Genomic DNA, 18,441 nt, shown 5'->3' with positions numbered 1-18,441 from the left:
TGTTGAATATGCCAATCATCCTTTTAGGTCTCTGAAAGCTAAACACACCCCCAGAACCACTGGAATGCAATGCTGAGTCAGCTTGTTAAATGTACAGAGCTACAATAATCCAGCAAGCATACAGACTGTTTCGGACAGGTTGGTCCTCAACAGTGCATGATGATTTGCATATTCAGTAGTGATGCATTTTGGGACACCTCAGAAACACACTTCAACCTAAATAATAACAAATATGTTTAAGAATACAAATTTACGTTTTAAATATATAATAAAACCCTTTTAAAATAAAATGCAGGCTTCCTCTTACTTCAAACACCATATGACTTACTGTCTCAGTAACTGTCTCAGACAAACTAATCATTTATAAAAGAAATGTAAAAAGAAAAAAAAAGTGACAGAGGAAAAATTAGACGTTCATCAGATCTAGTAAGTTTTCATTAACTGAAATGAATCTGTCAGAATGATGCATTTACTGATTAAAATCCTCAGATTTATGTCTAGTGAGATCCTGAAAATCTGCAGTGCTAATGGGGATCACCAGGTCATAAACCGCAAGCTTGGCAGCCAACACGAGAGAGGTCTTAAAATTTCAGAGTGAGCATCTCCAGCTGTCGTGTAGGAGGCATATATCATAACTCTACTTCAAGGTGACTTCTCAGAATGGTTTAGTCACTCAATATATAATCGAGCTTAAGAATTTGTTTTTATGGAGTGGTTTTTATTACCATCTAATTCTATCATTCATTTTGGTCTAAACACTGCAAAATGTACAGTAAAAACAATTTCACAGTAGCATCTAATATGACCTCTACTATCAAGCCCGCTACTAATAAGACATCCTTTCCTCATTACTTTTATGCGTGCCTGTGCTCTCACACATATCAAACAAATCATTGCCCGTTTCCTGCACCCATCACTGCCTAGCCATGACTAAGCACAGTGACCCTGTCCAGTCCTACAAAAGAAAGGTTCAGCGGTGGTATTTATCTAAATTATGGTCTGAAAAAGACACGAGTCAATCACAGGAATTAAAAACCATATCATTTCAAACTCTGTGTACTGCTGTAACTTACAATATATAATAATTGGCATGCATTTATAGGTCACTGACATTCTGTAGAATTTTACAGAGGACGTGTAACAATTCACATCCCTAACTGTTCCTCATTGAGGCTTACAATTTAAATTTCTATTTTTCTTTTTAAAGAAATGGTGATAATGTGGGGAAAAAATGATATCACAGTCAAACGAGGAATACCAGTGACAGGCAGGAAGTGATTGGTAGATTCTATTAGCAGGCATCCTGGCAGATTAAAGTGGCAGGCAACTAGTTATTAGTAGATCTAACAGCAGGCTGGTAGTAAGTCCCAGATTCCGCTATGCCAGCACACATCTTGAAGGATGCATGCCAGCACTTGCAGTGATGTAAGTACGCATCTGAATCATTGTTCCGTGCCAAGCACAGCTATAGGTATGCGGATGCGTGCTGCAGTAAACTGCAGAATGCCGCCCTGTGATACAGACGTTAAGCCTTGTAACAGAATAAGCAATGGAACAGGCGATTCACATGCGGGAAAACGCTGCAGATTCTGTACTGAGGAAATGGGCCCTAATCAGTTAAGCTCCACATACTAGCGTGTGTATGGCAGCCACCAACCTTTCGGCCAGCAATCCAGCCTGGCAGATCATTTGGGCTGAGAGATTTGTTTTCCCTACTTTCCCTGTCTGCCACGTGACATCACTCTTGTGCCACTCCGCTCCCATGCATAGACCAGAACACATCACTGGCTTGCCATCTTTCGATGCATCTGCACATCCCACATACACCAGTCTCTGCATCTGCCCATTTCCCTTCCCTCTCCAGCAACAGCTGTCCACTGCTTATATTCTTCATTGGTGGTCATTGGTCAGCTAATTTCTCCTCATCTACTCAACAGCCATTCTGACAGGCAGCCACACACTAAAAACTCGGAGCTGCATACCAGCTTCTACATACCACAGTGGCTGAGCTTCCCAGCCAGTACTTCTGACATGTGGCTGCCTATCAGAATTGTAGCAGTCTGCTGTAGCTGGACAGCACCACTGTGCACTTGCCTGAGCTATTCCAGTCTACCCGCTGGGCTTTCCTTCACTAACATGGCATACACTGATCTTTTCTATGGACTCCTCCATGATGCTGCCAGCCAGTGCCATTGATTTCCAGGCTTTCTTTCTCCAACAGCTGCAGAACTTGGGCCACGCGAGGGGCGGTGACCTAAAGAAGCATTGGTGGGCTGTGGGGCGGAGCGGAGTGGGCTGAACTGGGCCTACAAATGCCTTTGTCATAAAATTGCAGCAAGAAAACAGGAACACAGATCTGCCACTGTTGTTGATTATGATCCGTATATCACGATCAGCAACACAGTGTTGAGTATGCAGTGGCATCCCTCCGAGCAAATGAAGCTAAAGGCCAGTGCCTGGAATGACTTTGCTCGAAAACGACCCTGACGGTACAGGACACAAGGAGCACAGAACATGCAGTGCAACTTTTTCCCTTCATTGCATTCCTGTTTTTACAAGGAATGCAACACAGCTCCCCACTGTGAACTTAGCCTTATAATCGAAAGAAAAAAGAAAGAAAGACAGAAAGTTGAAGAAACTCAGGCAAGTTCTAAGTGGCCTTTCTCCTAAATGTACATGCTAATCCTCATGCAATGTAGCTTTAATGAAAAGCATTTAGAAGCTCTGAACAAATTATGCCAAACATCTTAATCACACAGTAATTTCCTATACTGCAAGATGCATCACCAACACCACAACTTTCACTTACCTTGATAAAAGGCCTGAAATATTTTTTGGGTGCAGTCTGCAAAAGAGATTATGGAAAGGGGGAGAGGATCGAAGAAAGATAACATATGTAAGCTTGTCAGCCAACCTTGTGCATACATAGAAGATGACAGGGTTGGGACAGAAGCCACCACAAGTCAACAACACAGTATACACACACATATAAACATACAGACATATACCAATCAGTCACAGCATTACTAATAGCTTAAATAAATAACAATTATTAACTTGTTATAATGGTATTCGTCAAGGAGTGGGCTACATTAGGCAGCAAATGAACAATCAGTTCTTAGTCAGGAAAAATAAGCAAGCATAAGAAAATTAGAAAGTGATAAGGAACTAATTGTGATGGCTGTTTTATTATCTTCTGGGATGTTTAGGTTACAGTCCAAGGGCATGCGTGTAAAAAGTGTTCGGGGAAATTTGAGCGCAGGTAGAAGTCAAAAAATGGCTCACCCTGCTGTGGAAAATTTCCTGGCTGAATGAATTACTATTCCCCCTTTAAGGTGTCGTACGGGGGGGGGGAGGGGTAAGAGGCATCTGCTGGAAGTGCAAGGGGAGAACGTCCAGTCTATGGAGGCTCCACTTCACGACCTACAGTGCTTCAAGGACCTGCTGCTGAGGTTCTTCTGGAGTCAAATTTTTAGACAGGAAGAGACATGCTTGTGGGTGATGTTCCCTCCTATCACCCTCCCATTCCCTCATCTTCCCTTTTCCAAGGGAGTGAATAGGTAGGAGTGAAAGTGAGTGTGACACAGGGGAATATTGCAGCAAGCCTGCCTCTTCCAGTCCGGAAATTAGACTTCAGCCAACAGTCACATTTGTCAAGGAGTGATTACGGGCACGGGGGGGCCACAACGACACTGTGACACTGATAAACAATATACAGAGGTATGTGGATCTAGCATGAACATATCTCTATGCTTATCTTAGGTAACTTCAGATCAGGTAACCTGCAAAGACATCTTAAATGTTTCTTAAAATGCTATATAAATCCTGAACTACACACAGTGAAACAGAAGAAATGCCTTCAGATCTTCAAACATATTTGGCAAAATGCACCAGAATATCCCACAAAGTGACAATGATATTTTAACAACATCAATCTGGGCATAGCCATTATTTAATCCCCTGGGATGGATCTTGATGGAGCCCTGATCCTGCTCTAGTTTACTTCCCAGGGGTCTTCTCCCTAATCTTTAGTGTCCCAGTCCCCTGATGTTCCTCTACCGCACTATTTTATGGTCATGGTAAGTAGTTAGTGGCTCTGTTAATCGAAGACACTTCCCATTCACCCTTCAATAGTACCCTTTGCCTGAAAGGTGGCAACCTTAAATGGCATGGCTGAAGGATGTAAACTGCTCTGATGATGGTAAAGAGAAGATACCTGGGTAGTAAAGATGAAATGGAGCACGGACCAGCGAGCACCTCTAGTGGAGGTATGTGTTTTGTTTTACTGTGATTTTCTAGTGTAAACTGTCTAGAATTCAACTTTATATACCACCACTGGGACAACCAGAGGGGTTTCTCAGCCCTGTGAAAGGACCTTCTATTTCGAGAAAATCAATATGCAGATTAATTCCATAAGCAAGACTTAGCTCATGACTGTCCATATTATCATCTATTCCATCATGAGTTAATGTTGGTCACAGACATATGAATCCTTTCACCACCTAAAAACTATTGTCTAAATATATTCAGAATATAGTACAGCAGTTTTTGTTGTCCAATTATCTCAGCACTGCACCAATCACTACCGATGTTTTAAATTCTGAGGAAGGCAGAGAATGTATAATGTATTGGTAAAGAATGTAAGAATAGTGTTTAGGTAGAAATCAAAATGTAAGGGTTAAGCTGGCTATACACAAGTTGGAAATGGCTTGATATGGAAAGTGAACAAGCAAATAGTAGGGATTGATTCTATTCTTTTTTATTGACCACATGATCTGCAGTTGATTTCAAACATTTAATCAGGAATTGATCAAACCACTATAATTTTCCCCTGCCCTCAAACATTGTGGTTGAGCAACCTTAGGCCTCTTTCACAGTGCAACGTTAAATTTGCACGTTAGAAAATTTTATAACGCAGCAATACAAAGTCTGTGCGACATTCACAGTGCGCACGTTGCATTGTGTGTAACGTGTAGCAATATTTAGAAGGTGCTGCATGCTGTGCGTTTAGCGATACGTTTGCTGCGTTATGTGTGTTGCACATGCTCAGTAAGGTTTTTTTTTTGTTTTGTTTTTTAAATGTAACGCATGCGCCGTTTTCGTTCCATCACTGTGCGACGAAAAAGGCGCACCAAAGGCAGGGCTAAAGAATGTACTATAACGTCCAAGTTATAGTCTTTCAATGCGTTGCATTAGGGGCACGTTATGCGACCTTAACGTCGCATCAAACGCAACGTCCCACTGTGAAAGAGGCCTTATAGTACACAGCTACCTTGCCACTGAAGAAATATATGTGGTCAGGCAGAAGTGGTTTTCCTAGTGTTTGCACAACCCCTATTGTACATGAGTCCTAGTAATAGACATTTTTGTATACTGCAATGATAAAGTGAAAGACACTTCTACTAAAAAACGGTATGCTGAAATAAATATGCTACAACACCACTTTAATGTGGGTCCACTTTAATGTGGAATTTGACAGTGTAAACGGGTGATGGTTAATTACTAATTACCTTTGCTAGCTATTTGAGACCAGTTGCTATGGAAACACCACTTTTATCATTTAAGTAATGTGAATGACTTCTCAGGCCTAGTTCACAGTGGGGCGATGCACTGCGACTTCACAAAGGTTTAACGCAGAAAGTTAGAGTGCATCCGGTATGATGCGATCCAATGAACTACAGTATCTAAAAGCAGTGCATGCAGTGCGTTCCTGCATATCGCATAGGCTACAAGTGGCAGTGAAGCATACTTTTCATAGACTGTATGTTTCCCTGTATGGGATGCAATGGTCACATAACATGCAGTGTGACCTTTTGATTCCATTGCATTCCTGTTTTTACAGGGAACATTGCTCAGCTCCCACTGTAAACCTAACCTTAGATGCTTGACTTGTTTAGTCAGTTACTAAAAAACTGATATTTTTTTCAAACTGTCATATTCAAAAAGCAGAGTTAGTACCTGCTAACGATGTTTTCAACAATCCTTCAGGGCAAAGGTGAGGTGACGTAGCTCCTCCCAGGAACAGACAGCACTTCCCCTATAAAAAAGTCACATGGTTAGTCCACCCTCAGTGCGTTTATCCAAGTACCCGACAGGTGAACATTCCACTAACCCATAACCGTGCAACTATTAGACACAGACAATTAACACCCGGGTGGGATCGTTGCCCTGAAGGATTGTTGAAAACATCGTTAGCAGGTACTAACTCTGCTTTTTCCCCACAATCCTTCAGGGCAAAGGTGAGACGATTAACAAGTAATACAACCTCAGGGTGGGACCAATGCTTGGAGAACATTTCTACCAACCGCCTGGTCATGTGCAGACATTGCATCAATTCGGTAATGACAGATGAACGTAGAAAAGCTTGACCACGTTGCTGCTTTACATATTTGCTCAGGCGAAGCCCCTGCATTATTAGCCCAAGAAGCTGCCCTAGCTCTAGAAAAGTGAGCTTTAAATGAGGCAGGAGCCTCACTTCCATACCTCTGAAAGCTTCTATAATAGCTAACCTAATCCAATTTGCTATAGTAGATTTAGAAGCTCTTTGACCTACAGCTTTCCCTGAAATAAAACAGATAAGGAATCTGTCTTCCTGACATCTGCAGCTCTGTTCAAGTATTCCAGAACACATCTTCTAACATCTAATGAGTGAAAAATCCTCTCTTTTCCACAACTTGGATTCACACAGAAGGTAGGCAAAATAATATCCTGCGACCTGTGAAACCTAGACATAACTTTTGGACAAAACTTTGGATCCGTCTGTAATACTAACCTATCCTGAAAATAAGGACTTTTCATAGACAAGGCCTGTAGCTCACTAACCCTTCTGGCTGTAGTGATGGCTACTAAAAATACCGTCTTTAATGTAAGAAATTTAAAAGAACTGTCCCCTAGCGGCTCAAAAGGACCTTTGGACAGCCCCTCTAATACTAACGATAAATCCCAAGGAGAAACGTATGGCTTGTAAACTGGCAGTTTTCTAGATGGAGCCTTCCGAAATCTCAGTATTGGAGAGGAAGACAAGGGGATACCTGAAAAGGCAGATAAGGTAGCAATCTGCACCTTAAGCGTACTCACAGAAATATTTTTATCCCAACCGTCCTGGAGAAACCAGGACTGCTGGGACTGACAAGCTATCAAACTCAGAGCCAGATAACCAAAGATGGAAAGTCTTCCAGTATTTCAGATAGATCCTCCTAGTAACTTCCTTACAGCTAGTAACCAATGTAGAGGCTGCCTTCTCAGACACTCCCAACTTTTTGAGTAAGGCTAATTCAAGATCCAGACTAACAGATTCAATCTGCCTGGATGCGGATGCCACAGGTTCCCTTGTAGCAGTAGACCTGGCCTGCAAGGAAGTCTCCAAGGGTCTTCTGATGCTAACCTCCTGAGAGCTGAAAACCAGCTTCTTCTCGGTCACCAAGGTGCTATCAAAATCATCCAATTTTGACAACCTCTCAATTTGCTGATGACCGCCGGAATCAAATTGAGAGGAGGAAATGCATACAGAAGTGGAAAGTTCTACTCTTGAATGAACGCATTCACCCCCCGGCTTTGATCTCTTGGATTGAGAGAGAAAAAAGTCTGAATCTGGGTATTGTCTTCTGTTGCAAACAGATCGATTGACGGTGTTCCCCATCGTTTTATGATGTCTGTGAAAACACCTCCTTGTTTAGAAGACCATTCTGATGACAGAATCCTGCTTCTGTTCAGTTTGTCTGCATCTATATTGAGTGTTCCCTTGAGATGAACAGCTCTCAAGGATGACACATTCTTTTCTGCCCAAAACAAGATGTCCTCCGCTTCCTCCTGCAACAACAGGAATCGCGTGCCTCTCTGTTTGTTGATAAACGCTACTGCCGTAACGTTGTTCGACTGGATCAGAACATTGGACTGCAACAGTATCGATTGCACCTGAAATAAAGCCAGCCTTACTACTGTTAATTCCTTTCAATTGGATAACCTTTGAGACTCTGATTTTGTCCATTTCCCCTGAAAGGCTCTGTGAGCTATATGAGCTCCTCAGCTCCAGGCGCTTGCATCCGTAGTTATTACGTTGTCTACAGGCCCCTTCCAAGGCCTGCCCTTCACAAGGTAGGATTCCTCCAACCACTGTTGCAGAGACAACACACAGTTTGAGGGATTTTTACATTGAAATCTAATGTTTGTGGACGACCGTCCCAATTTTCTAGGAGGAACCTCTGAATCTTCCTGATATGCGCTAATGCCCAGGGAACTGCCACCATCGTAGATGACATTAACCCAAACACCGACAAAATCGTTCTTAGGGAAACTTTGTCTTCCCCTTGTAATGATTTCACTGCCAAACTTATCTTCAGAATCTTCTTGGGAGGAAGGAAAATCATCTGTTTTACTGAATCCACTAGCATGCCAAGAAACTGAGTTCTCTGACTTGGAATTAGAGAGAACTTCTCTGGGTTGATGATCCAACCTAGGGATCGGAGATGTTCCGATACCAGATTCAAATGGCTTTTCAGCTGTTCTGCTGAACTTCTTAGAATAAGCAAGTCGTCTAAATACGGAATGGTTAAAATCGATTGTTCCCTTAACGGAATTAATGCTTCTCCCAGAATTTTTGTGAACATTCTTGGGGCAGAAGTGATCCCAAACAGGAGGCAAACAAACTGGTAGTGTTCTACCATCCCATTTATTCTCACTGCAAAACTTAGGAATTTTTGTGATTTTTGGTGAATCGGCACATGCCAATAAGCATCTCTTAGATCCAGAGATGCCATAAAGGCTTCTGGAAACAATAACTCCCTTACTGATTCCATCCGAAAAAATTTTCATAAACCGACTCAGGTTTGTTAGGTTCAGAATCAGGCACAGGATGAATTCCATTACTTTGTACAGCTCCACGGAATATGTTGGCGCTTTATAAAATCAATAATATTATTATTATTATTATTAATTCTGTCTTAGCATTTTCTGCAATATGCTCAAAATCTCTGGAAACAGAGTGGGATCTCTTAGGGCCTTTGAGATCACAAATCTTGATGGTGGAGGAAGGGCAAACTATTTGGAAATCAAACATTATTGTCTGGCGAATAAATGGATTTTTTGCCACTTTTGCCCACCTAATAGAAAGTATCTTAGCCTTCCTCCCACCACCTGACACGAGTCATTGGGATTCTGACTGGGTCTCTAGAGCTTTAGACTTAAAGCCCCCTTTCCTGGACTTGTCAAAAGTCCACCTCCTGCCTTTACTTTGATCCTTAGAGGCATCCTTTTGATCACTCCTTGGCTTACGAAAAAATTGTTACCACAGTCTTATGTTTAAGCAAAACTTTATTTTTATTCGAGCTGAATCCAGCTCTGGACCAAACAACAATTCACCTGAAAGAGGGACACCACACAGCCTGTTTTTGGATGAGATATTACTATCCCATATTTTAAGCCACAAGGCTCTAAGAGAAACATTAGAGCAATGGGCCTGGCTGTAAACCTAATTGCTTCAGCAGAAGCATCTGCTAAATATGCAGCAGTTTAAATGAGAATAGCAATAGAACTCAACAATTGCTAAACAGGTGCACCAGCCAGTATGTTAGCTTTGAGCTGAATAATCCACAGCTCCAAAGTTGTGGCCACACATGTAGAGGTAAAAGCCAGCCTAAACATAGCCACACTAGCCTCCCAAGACCTTTTCAAATAAACATCCACCTTTTAAGTGGATCCTTCAGCTTTGTATAATTGATAATGAATAAACAAAACAGCTACCACATCCTCAATACAGAATTTAAACTTTGAAACAGATTCAGATTCTATTTCTCTAGCGTCTGAATCCTCAGAACTAGCTGCAAACTCAGCCTGACTAATATCAACTTCAGTCACAGATACTCCAGATACAGCAACCTGAGAAGTGGATGGATTAGCATTCAATAATGAGGACTTAATTGATTCCAATGAAGCATTAATCTCCTCTCTAAAGGATTTAATGTATCCTGAACAGAGTGACCCGGCTCCTCCCCTACAACCCTCTGTATGCACAACTGACAGAGTTTTTGCATAGGGCAACATAAAATTGCACAAAGGGCATGTTTTATCATTAGGAGGATGCCTATGCTTATCTGCAGCAGCAGCAGCAGCAGCAGCAGCAGATTTAGCAGAAGCCTTAGTATTGGCATAAACAACAACACAACAAGGCATGTAACTCTGCTCACACATATAGCACAATCAGCCCAGAAAGAGAAACCATTATCTCACCTTTTGGGCGGCCTGGTTGCTCTCAATTCTCTCAGCGTCTGACATGCTTCCAGCTGACACATCCAGCGCAGGACAAACTCTCTCTGAGCAACAGTGCTACAGGCCCGCGCAGTTTCCCCTTTAAACATATCTGGCCTGCCGCGAATGGATGAGTGGCGGCCCGGAAGCTGCAGAGAGAGTAATGAGCCGGCACTACAAATTGTTACCTTCGGCATACCCGCCGGAAAGTACGCATCCGGACGCGGCCAAGCGTCCTAATGGCCGCAATGCGCTCCACGCTGCACATGGCCGCCGGCTTACCTCCGTCCTGCTCACTCCGCCGCAAGGCCGCCAAGGGGAACCCACGCCTTCCACTCTTGCTCTCCCTGGAAGCGGGAGAGAAAGGTAGGCAAACCCCAGGAAAGCTCCAGCCTGGGGCGCATGGCCAGACTGCCTCAGTACCACAGTCTCAGCCACCCAGAGAGATCCACCTGCAGCCCAGCACACAGGCTTCACCCAAAGGGGAGATGCCGACCTGCCTGGACGCAGGAACAAACAGCACACTGAGGGTGGACTAACCATGTGACGTTTTTATAGGGGAAGTGCTGTCTGTTCCTGTTCCTGGGAGGAGCTACGTCACCTCACCTTTGCCCTGAAGGATTGTGGGGAAAATGATGGTAAAATTTGGGCAAATTTTAGCTAAATGACAAAAATTTGAAAGACCTAAAATACCCATACTGCAATAGCCCTGGATGTATACTTTTCAAAATAGATGCACATGTGGTAACCGTTTGCTATTCAGAAATGTTTAGCCCTCTACAAAGGAAGACTGACACTTTAAAATTACATGGAAAAAAACTGCTATGCTAAAAACCAAATTTGCATGACAGAATTGACGGCCTGCCACATGTCCAGCTAGTAAAAAATGAAGGCACGTTTGGCATTTTAGCTGTGCAAAGCTGAATATTTCCTTTTCCAGTGTTTTAGGGCAGAGGCACCAGTCACAGTAAAAATGTTTAGCAAAAAACTGAAACCAACACTAAAGGTGGCCATACACTAACAGATTTGCAGCAGATTAGACTATCAGATTTCTGTCATATGCCTGTCAAGTCGAATCTGACAGGAATCTATCTGATATGTGCCACACACTAGGAATTCCAGAATGAAATCTATTGGAAATCGATCTAAGTGCATTATAGAACCATCAAGGTGGCCATGAACTTATAGATTTACAGCAGATTCGACCATCCGATAGATTTTTGTCAGATGCCTGTTAAGTAGAATCTGACAGGAATCTGACGTGTGCCACACTCTAGAAACATATTTTCAATAGATTTCAGAATGAAATCTATTGTAAATCGATCTAAGTGCATTATTGGACCATTAGATCCAATGCAACTCTATGGGCCATCGATCTATGGCCACAAATCGATCGAATGGGGAATTTGATGAAATCGATTTCTGATCGATCGGTTCTATAGAACCAATCGATCGCTAAAATCGACCTGTGTTTGGGCCCCTTTAGATTCAGTGCAACTCTATGGGCCATTGAACTGCTGTCAGCAGCAGATCGACCTAGATTTTCCATCCTGTCAGATCAGATCAAAATCGATCAAAATCAATTGAAATCGGCCGCAGATCGATCAATTGATTGTTTTGAAAGAATCAATTTCTAATCAATCAATTCCATAGAATCGATCGATTGTTCAATGGCTGGAATCGACCAATGTATGGGCCCCTTTAGAAAAATTATCATTGTCAGAATAATTGTGACACTCGGGCAATATTTTAGCTAACTCCCCCAAATTTTAAAGAAACAAAGTACTTGTACTGGAAGGGCCGGTTCCGGACTAATTGCTGCCTGAAGCAAACACTGTGAGGATAAGGATGCCCCCACCCCATCCCTGCCAAGCCTCCGACTAATCCTTACTCTCTCTCTAACTTGGACAGACCTACGACACTGCAGCGCCGCCTGGCTGGCCTGACTCACTCAGCGGCACATGCACTCGCCCCTTCCTTCTCCTGCATCATTCTGAGCCAGTCTCCCCAGTGGCCGCGCGTCTTCCCCATTCTTCGGTGGAAGCTCCTTCTCCTTGCTCTCAGGACAACTGCTGTGCTGACTGCCTGTGTGTCACATTCAGACACAGTCTTCCTCTCTCTCCCACCGTGGGCTATAATTAAAGGACAATTGAAGAGAGAGGTATATGGAGGCTGCCATGTTTATTTCCTTTTAAAGGAGTTATCCGGGATAAATAAAGTAAATAAACGCTACTTACCGGGGGCTTCCTCTTGCCTCCAGGTCACTCTGACGTCATCGCCGGGGACCCGGACGGACCTGCGGCGAACGGCTGCGGGGAGAGCTGTGGTGTGGGACGTCCTGGGAGCTTGGGGCTGGAGGAAGCCCCCAGTAAGTAGCGTTTATTTACTTTATTTATCCCGGATAACTCCTTTAAGCAATACCAGTTGCCTGGCAGCCCTGCTGACCCTCTGCCTCGAATACAGATCAGGCGTTTCTGACATTGGCAGATCTGACAGATTAGCTGCATGCTCGTTTCTGGAGTTATTCAGACACTTCTGCAGCCACCAAACAGACCAGCAGGGCTGCCAGGCAACTGGTATTGTTTAAAAGAAAATAAACATGGCAGCCTCGATAGTGTTCACACTTCAGTTGTCCTTTAAGGACGCAATGTTAGCCATTTTATGTTGTACCTGATAGTTTGATATAAGTTTTGGACTTTTCTACACTCTGGAGTGTGCAGACTTCGATTTGAAAAAACATTTGTGACATAACTACTGCATAACATCCGGTGCGACTTTTTGGTTCCATTACATTGTGCTCCTGTTTTTACAGGGAAAGGGTGGAAATCCGCTCACAAACCTCCGTCCACCGACAGTGCAGGAAAACCGGGCTGCTCGAACCCCAAATCAAGATCTGTAGAAAGTGAATTTCCGCACGAGGTCGGTAGAATCGTATAAACTTTATTGAATCAAGCACAAGACCGGCTAAAATCCATCACCACATGCTGTCATGTTTCGGACGTTAAACGCCCTTAATCATTGCATATACTATGATTAAGGGCGTTTAACGTCCGAAACATGCCAGCATGTGGTGATGGATTTTAGCAGGTCTTGTGCTTGATTCAATAAAGTTTATACGATTCTACCGACCTCGTGCAGAAATTCACTTTCTACAGATCTGTTTTTACAGGGAACACAGTTCCCACTGTGAACATAGCCTTCATCATAAACCCCAAACAAGCTTGCAGATCAGGTGTTTCCGACTAAAGTCTGACTGGATTAGACATGCTTGTTTCAGATGTGCGATTCTGATACTACTGCAACCAAAGAGATCAGTAGAACTGACAGACAACTGGTATTGTTTAACTAGTAATGCAAAATGGAAGTTTTAATTCATCCTGTTTTTGCCCTTTTCAGAGCAAAACAGATTTTAAAAGGATCATTTTGCATTAATGGGAACCTTTACTGTGGTTAAAAAACAAACAAAACAGTTTCACTTACCTGGGGCTTCCCCAAGTCCCCTGCAGCCGTCCTGTGCCCTCACCGGTCCTCTACAATCCTCCATTCCCCCGCCGCATGTTCGTTTCATTTTCAACCGGAGAATCGTAGAGGACCGGCGCGGGTACAGGACGGCTGCAGGGGGCTTGGGGAAGCAACAGGTAAAACTTTTTTTTTTTTTATCCACAGTAAAGGTTTCCTTTAACCGACGATTGGCAAACACTCACGTGTACCACAAGGGCACACACGCACACATTACGCTGCCAATGAGCTGGCATTAACTGGTTAAAAATTACAGCCACCAGATCCCTCTCAGTTCAGGTGTACTTTAAGAAACCATAAACAAAATAAGAGCTCTCCAGGCACCCTTTTACTAGCTCATATTAAAAGCAATCTTCTCTGCAAGCCTCATCCACTAACTCTTAGTAGCAAAGCCAGACATTTCATTATACAGGCCTCAAATGTGTCCCTTCTACAGTGCTATAGCGGCAAATTGTAATCTCAAAGTATAACTGCTGCCTACTAAACAATATTTTTGAGGTCAGCGGCCTACATGTAGCTGTCCATATCACATCTCCAGCTATTTTTTTTTTGACACTCACGCCTATGAGACAGCTTATACTGTGAACATTAAAATAATGGGCTGTTATGAAAGAACAGTTGCAGGAGACACCACACAGCAGAGGAAGTTCTTAGAAATGGTACTCTTAAACGGACTCCGAGCAGTGTGGAAACTATGGAAAGATGCATATCATTTTAAAGCTCTCTTTCTCCTCTTTTCAATGACATATAAAGCGCCGCCCTACACCTTTTAGTTTTCGCTATTTTCGCAATTGAAATTGCCACAGCTGCGATTTCAATCGAGAAAATAGAGAAAACTAAAAGGCGTAGGGTGACGATTTAGGTGTCGCCAGAAAGAGGAGAAAGAGAGCTTTAAAATGATATCCATCTTTCCATAGTTACATTGTATTACACAGGACGACTTTTTCCTAAAGTCAGCAGCTGCATTCTGCTGAATGGAGCTGCTGACACTGGGGAAAGTGTCGTCCTGTGTATTACAAGTAACTATGGAAAGATGGATATCATTTTAAAGCTCTCTTTCTCCTCTTTCTGGCGACACCTAAATCGTCACCCTACGCCATTTTGTTTTCTCTATTTTCACGATTGAAATCGCGGCCGCGGCAATTTCAATCGCGAAAATAGCGAAAACTAAAAGGCGTAGGTTGGCGGTTTATATGTCATTGGAAAGAGGAGAAAGAGAGCTTTAAAATGATATGCATCTTTCCATAGTTTCTGCACTGCTCGGAGTCCCTTTAAGAAGTAGTGCCAAAAGTCAGTTTCAGAAAGCAGTTTACATTGTACTTACAATAGCAAGATTTTAAAACACTAAAAACAAAGTAAGAAAAGCAGCATGCTGATAATACACCAATATAGAAAAAAGTAAAGAGATGCATTAACACAAAATAAATAAATTCCTATTCACAGACTTTGCAATATTAACACTAAATGCACTGAAATTAATGCACACAGATGAAGAATCCATTTTTCCTTTAAAACGAATCTACCTTCTCAACCAATCTATAGGTGCCCACTAACTATACAATTCACCTATCTTGTTTCCAATCATTTGTTTGATCAAACGGAAACGATTGTTCGGTACCACTAATGCACAAGAATCTCCTAACCAATCCAAAAACTGGATTGATTTTGACTCAATATTAATTTTATTGGTAAAAGAAAAGATAAAACAGAACAAAAAAGCATATGATCAGCATAACAATTGCCCAATATAGAATACAATGCAATCAGACATATGCAGATATATAACATATTCATAAGATTCCAAACATAGCTTTACAGACTCAGTTGCAACCCTTGAATGCCTTGAAAGTCTTGAAACTCATACCAAGCTGCCCAGATCAAAGTTTTCTCCACCTGTTCCTTAGCTATAAGAATAAGTTCCTTGGTTCTTATAGCTAATTGCTTGGGTGTAGTTTTCTCAAGTCTTTGAAACCATTTCTTCAAGGTAGGGAGTGTACTGGATTTCCACAAAGCTGGAATCACAGCTCTTGCTGTATTGATCAAGTGAGGCACCAGAGATTTTTTGTAACTTTTGATAGACCATTTGGCTCCATGGAAAGTTTCCGGGTGAAAAATGTAAAGTGATACTGGTAACCTTATAGATAATGTGATGCACCTGCTTCCAATATGCATGAATACCAGGACACTACTATGTAATGTGCAATAATGTACTAAGTGCCTTCATACATCGCCAACATAGGTTGGATACATTACGGAAGATGCAATTAAGTTTTACTGGAGTTCTCTACCAGGATGTAATGAATTTGTAGCCCTGTTCCTGCACAGAGACGTTCAAGGAGCACTTATGGGCTGTAAGGTAGAGAATATTCAATTGTGCTTCCGAAAGCCAATTACCCAAGTGTTTCCTGCCACCCTGATTGAAAAAGACAACAGTTGGGAATCAGTTGAGGTATTCAGTAGGTTATATAACCAAGATACCATAGGTCTATGAGGGCCCGCAGACCTGCATTTATTATCAAACACGGTGTACGGATTAAGATGCAACATTTTAGATCTGACAAAATGGGATATTTGTATGTATAGCCAAAATGGAAGTGCAGATAACGAGGTGAGGGCTCTACAGGTATCAAAAGACCATAATCGTCCATTGGACAGAAGTCCCTCAATTTTGGTGTAGTAGCCTCTGCCCAACCCTTTAAAAACCTTGGAGCCAAGCCAGGAGGAAAAGCCGGGTTCTGCAGTAAGATAGTCATAGGGCCTATTAAAAAGAATAAAGAGAGCTTGGCACAGCAATGGGTAAATGCCTTCTTCATAGCCAGAATCAAGGAATTTCCCCAAGAATCAATATGTCTATCATCATAGCCACTCCAAGGAAGGTCCAAGAAAGGTCTGAAAGACATCCCTTCACAATGTTTTGTTCCAGTGAGACCCAGTCCTAACACTCCCCATGGACACACCAGTCAATAATACTGATAAGCTGGACTGCAAAATTATTTGATTTCAAATTGGGAGGGCTCACCCCCTATCCAGTTTAAGCCTCCTAAGGGTTTGAACTTAAGTCTAGATTTCTTCCCCCCCCCATACAAAAGTGTTGATCTGTTTATGAAAAGCCCTGAAAAATTTAGAGGGCAGAGCAATCGAAAGAGAAAACATGGAAGTATCGACATCTTTACAGACAAGGGGCGTACAATTGCTCAATTTAAAAGACCCAGAGAGTGTATTATTAACCCGGACCCTAGCAGAGGGGTTCGTACATAAAAGTCTTAGGGCCGGTTCACACTTGCGGTTCTCTGCCAAACGGTCCGGATGACCTGACCGGATCCGGACCGGATCCGGATCGGAACCGTACGGTTCTGATCCGGATCCGATCCGGATCCGGTCAGGTTGCATCAGGTGTTCATCAGGATGCGATCCGGATCCGTTTGGCAAAAGATAGTAGAAACCGAATAAAAATGTTGGGGTCTGGGAGGTCAGCAGAAGGTGGACCTGTGGAATCAGGCCCTCCGCTGTTTAGCATTCACCTCCACCTCCGACATACTGCCAACATCTCCAGCACGTTTAAAGTCACTGCTGCTCCACTCCAAAATGCTTGCCCATGTGTCCCCATCCAAAATCGCCGCTACAATGCGCATAGGAAGTGGGGTAGAACATCCAGATTTTTAGCCAGTGTGTTGTGCGCTCTCCGGTTCTCATTGGTTTGTATTGGCCGGATGGTGCAGTCCGGCTCTGCTCCGGATAGCGCATGTTGGGTCTTATGCCGGAGTCCGGATCCGGTCCGGACGAAACGGACGCATGTGAACGGACGCATAGGCTTTCATTGCTATGCCGTGCGTCCGTTCCGTCCGTTCTGCATGCGGTCCGGCTCCGGCACGGCGATTCCAGACGGCGACCGCTAATGTGAACCGGGCCTAACACAAGATTTCATGTTCACTCCCAGCCCCAGGCGAGAAAGGGCTTCCGCCATATTGTACCAGGCCAGAGAGGACTTCCGCCATATAGTCCCAGGCAACCCTAACTGGATTGATTTAATTAATCCCATCACATTGGTTAGGAGATTCTTATCAGTTTGTGTTCCCAAGCGATAATTTCCGATCGATCATGCAACTAATCGAAAACAATTTGTTCAACGAATCGTAAAGTTAATGGCCACTTTTAGGCCTGGGACCCACTAGCAGCACTTTTCGAAGCACTTGAAAAGCTCTGGTTATTGTAATGCTATAGGTTATATATATATATATATATATATATATATATATATATATATATATATATATATATATATATATATATATATACACACACTATATATATATATATATATATATATATATATATATATTTATTTTTTTTATATAGAATATATATATATATATATATATATATATATATATATATATATATATATATATATATATATATATATATATATATATATATATATATATATACATATATTTAATATTACTCAAGTGAGTCAAACACAGCATTACATAAGCAAGAGCTTTTCAAATCCCAAGCTCTTAAAAAAGCACGGCTTGTGGATCCCAGGCCTTATACCAACAAACAAGACAGCAGCTCAAGGTAATAAATAACACATCTTAGCCATCACAAAATGTTGGGCCACACCTAAGGTAGTAGGGTAATTTCACAGTAGTCCAAAACTCTAGACCATGACAGGAG

The 18,441-nt window shown here is 42.4% G+C and overlaps 1 protein-coding gene across 14 annotated transcripts in view; it reads right to left on the bottom strand.

The window, feature by feature from the left end:
• ARHGAP26 (Rho GTPase activating protein 26) overlaps positions 1 to 18,441 on the bottom strand; it is a 1,021,369-nt gene that overhangs the window by 387,359 nt on the left and 615,569 nt on the right. For 12 of the 14 annotated variants that reach the window (XR_011030516.1, XR_011030517.1, XR_011030518.1 and 9 more), the window contains one exon: positions 2,810 to 2,845. The exons of the other annotated variants lie outside the window; for them this stretch is intronic. Coding sequence is in view for 7 of the 12 variants with exons in the window: in XM_068277500.1 (XP_068133601.1) it covers positions 2,810 to 2,845 (36 nt within the window). In the remaining 5 variants the exon portion in view is untranslated. The remainder of the gene's footprint in view (positions 1 to 2,809; positions 2,846 to 18,441) is intronic. 14 annotated transcript variants of the gene reach the window in all.

The sequence above is a fragment of the Hyperolius riggenbachi genome, chromosome 3 (genome assembly GCF_040937935.1).
Source record: "Hyperolius riggenbachi isolate aHypRig1 chromosome 3, aHypRig1.pri, whole genome shotgun sequence".
In the NCBI taxonomy this organism is placed as follows: domain Eukaryota; kingdom Metazoa; phylum Chordata; class Amphibia; order Anura; family Hyperoliidae; genus Hyperolius; species Hyperolius riggenbachi.
Note: the sequence above shows the minus strand (reverse complement) of the source record. Positions and strands in the feature narration are given on the sequence as shown.